Consider the following 3,302-nt stretch of genomic DNA (forward strand, 5'->3'; position numbering starts at 1 on the left):
GGCGGCCGGCACCGCGCCGAGCCCGCGGGTACGTTGGGCTGCCTACCCGCCGGCGCACTCCCGACACACGGCGAGGACCTCCACACTCCGAGATACAGCCCAGGACAGGACGGCGACGAGACGCGAGGTACTGTACGCAGAGAGAGGAAAACTGACGCCCGGGCTCGCCATGACCACAATGTGGACGCACGCACCGCGGGGTCGCAGGCCTGACAGCACGCGGAGACACCTAACAAGCGCAGCGTTGTTGGGGGTCATTTATGACTGTCGCAGATACGGATTCGGGGGAAGAGATAACGTGACGAAAGGCGCATCATAACACAGAAAAGATTTATTTTCGCGTTCGTCTGAGGTGACAGAGGGAGCGCTGAGCTGGCTGTGCGGACAGGATACGATTATACACGGGCGGTGGAGGATTAGGAGTGGCGACTGCCATTTAAATTGATTTTATTTTTAATCTTCAAAAATCAATGAGTAGGTATACTCTTTGACAAAATAACAAAACGTCCACCTAAGATAAAATGTATAACTGGAGTAATTGACACGATTGAAAACAAAACAGAACTTATAGGCATCCTGATTCCTGAATACTTGTTTGTGCACTTTTCGAGATACAGACACACATAGTAAATTGACCCAGGTCACGAGACAACGCGCAATAAGATGCAAAAAACAATTCTGAAGAATCTTTCCAAAATACTTTGAGACAAATAACCATCTCCCCACTGAGGTAGGTGAAACGAGATAAAACATTTCGCGACGATGTATGAGGGTGGGGAGGGAGGGGCGGGGGGAGACAGCTCAGACAGGACAGACACACCAGGACGACGCCCCCGACGCCAAGGTTGGGGATCCCCCGCAGGCCAACGGCCGCTCAAAAACTAACTGCATTCTAACCGAACGGCAGGTCAAGTGGGCGTTAATCGGTCGCAATCTGCGACGCGTCTGCCAAAGTCAGGATCGCCGAAAGGAGGCCGCAGTCGGTGAGTCGTCACCCCTTTTTCCCTGTTGAGGGTGGGGCCGTTAGCCTTGAAGGTCACTATCGCACAAAACTTTTTTCCTTCAATATCCTCGACGCACGCCCCGTATCGCGGCCCGCTGCTGCAGGTTCGTATTTAAGCACTCCCCTGGGGCGGGGGAGTCATACCACGTCAAACGCGACGACCAACATGTCCAACATGAAGCTCCTCCTGCTCCCGCTCGCGCTCAGCTGCAGCCTGGCGCGGGGTTACGACTATCAGGTGAGTTTGCCTCTCTGACCCTGGCGCCTTGCGACGCGACGAGCTAGCGACCCCAACGTCCGTGCAGTCTGACTGGAAGAGGGCGGGAGAAACAGCCACCTGCTCTAACAAGTAAAGTGTTCAACTGGCGTGCACAATGTGCACATGCAAGTGCTCAACACTATGTAGCACACTGTCTGTGAAGTGGATATTTGAATACTATTAGGTGTTTGACGGTAAAGTTGAACACTTTGAAGAGTTCAACATCAGGGTTGGACATGAAGCTTTGAACACTTTCTAGAGTTGAATTTTACAGTCAAAGACTTTACAGTTTTCAAATATCCATTCAAACACTTAAAAGTGTGTCACATATAGTGTTGAGCACTCGCATGTGGACGCCAGGAGGTGAACACTTTACAGACGAGTGTGCTGCGTCCTAACTCACAAGCTGTCCAGCCGCAGACGCTGCAGCCGGTGCAGCCGCTGGTGCCCGTGGACCCCAGCTACACGTACTCGGAGTGGCAGGCGGTGATGGCCGACCAGGCGCCGCGGCCCGAGGAGTGCGACGGCTGCGTGCCGGGCACCGAGCCCCAGCCGGGTAAGAGGAAACGGCCGCCCCGAACGGCTCGAACACGGTGCCCGTGCCGAGTGCTGTAAGACGTGCTACACCGCGTCCTCTGTGTGCGCAGCCGTGGCCGGGTCGAGCGCCGGCGCGCGCCACAGCGTCCGCATCATCGGCGGGCAGGCGGCCGCGCCGGGCCAGTTCCCGTGGCAGGCGCAGGTGCGCATGGACAACAGCTACTTCTGCGGCGGGTCCATCCTCAGCGCGCAGTGGATCCTGAGCGCCGGCCACTGCGCCAGCGGGTACGTACATCCGAGGATACCTTACACACCAATTTTATTATTTTTTCGAGTAAAATCCCGATCAGAAACATCTGGACGGCCCTACCCTTAAACGCTTAGAATTGTCACATTCATTCGCTCCTGCCCACGGTGCCGCCGACTAGGTTCTCCACGTTCGTCGTCGTACTCGGCTCCGTCTATTCGGGCAACAACCCGGACTCCAACAAGCTGGTCATCTCGTGCCGCAAAGCCATCGTGCACGAGGGCTACAACAGCTACCTGATCTCGGACGACATCTCGCTCATCAGCCTGGGCACACCCATCAGAGGCTGGAACTGTACGTTTCAACTTGCTCAGCTTGGAAGGCCGCGAGCGATCCATCCCTGCAGTACAATTTGCATGTTGAGATAAATTTCCCAAGCATTGCACTGCATCAGCAGCCACACACGGCCCCGAGCGCCCTCTATAACCCACACATGCCTCCTATTCTATGTCCAGCGGTCATCAGCCCCATCCGCCTGCCCTCCCTGTCCGACGCCACCAACACGTTCTCCGGGTGGCCGTCGACGGTGAGCGGGTTCGGCCGCTTCGGCGACGCCCAGTCCGTCTGTGAGTACTGCACCTGGCTGGGCCGCCTGTTGGGCTGCCTACCGCCACGGCGCGGCGCGCGGGTCGCGCTCGGCATTAGTCTCATGTTTATCCCCTGCTCTGCCCGCACAGCGCCAGGAATCAGCCCCCTCCTCCGCTACGTCAACGTGGTCGTCATCGACAACGCCCAGTGCGCCCAGACCTTTGGCGCGTCGGTCAGGTCCACCAATATCTGCACTTCGGGCGGCTCGAGGTCCGCACCCGTGAGCGCATGCAACGTAAGTGCAGCCAACTGTTGCTCACATGCAAAAAGAAGAATAATTACAAATGAGCGAACAAGTATTGTTTTTCCGTGTGCAACGACCCCCTTCGCCCGCCGCCCATAGCTGTGTCAGTTTCTGAGTCTCTCTTACCCCACAGGGCGACTCGGGCGGCGCGTTGGTCGTGTACCAGGGCGACGTACTAAACAAAACAGCCACCCAGGTGGGCATCGTGTCCTTCGGCTCCGGCAGAGGCTGCAACCTGAGCTACCCCTCCGCCTACACGCGCGTCACCTCCTACCTCAAGTGGATCAGCAGCAAGTCCGGACTGGCCATCTCCGCCTAAACCCATACAACGTCTATATTTGTTTTATAGTAATAATTAAAATAA

General features: G+C 56.5%; 1 protein-coding gene across 3 annotated transcripts; it reads left to right on the forward strand.

Moving 5' to 3' along the window:
- Positions 1 to 1,073: 1,073 nt before the first annotated feature.
- On the forward strand, positions 1,074 to 3,296 carry LOC127752200 (brachyurin-like). Of its 3 annotated transcripts, none has more exons than XM_052276924.1 (7): positions 1,074 to 1,241; positions 1,677 to 1,818; positions 1,910 to 2,084; positions 2,228 to 2,400; positions 2,562 to 2,672; positions 2,784 to 2,929; positions 3,072 to 3,296. In XM_052276924.1, exons 1-7 carry the CDS (start codon positions 1,170 to 1,172, stop codon positions 3,255 to 3,257), a joined length of 1,005 nt encoding a protein of 334 aa, XP_052132884.1. In that variant the 5' UTR covers positions 1,074 to 1,169; the 3' UTR covers positions 3,258 to 3,296. The 3 variants fall into 3 exon arrangements, with proteins under 3 accessions (XP_052132884.1, XP_052132885.1, XP_052132883.1); XM_052276925.1 differs by having other exon boundaries at positions 1,085 to 1,241; positions 1,683 to 1,818; XM_052276923.1 differs by having other exon boundaries at positions 1,155 to 1,241; positions 1,641 to 1,818.
- Positions 3,297 to 3,302: the final 6 nt, after the last annotated feature.

The sequence above is a fragment of the Frankliniella occidentalis genome, unplaced genomic scaffold, assembly GCF_000697945.3.
Source record: "Frankliniella occidentalis isolate FOCC.00 unplaced genomic scaffold, Focc_3.1 Scaffold5050, whole genome shotgun sequence".
Taxonomy (NCBI): Eukaryota; Metazoa; Arthropoda; class Insecta; order Thysanoptera; family Thripidae; genus Frankliniella; species Frankliniella occidentalis.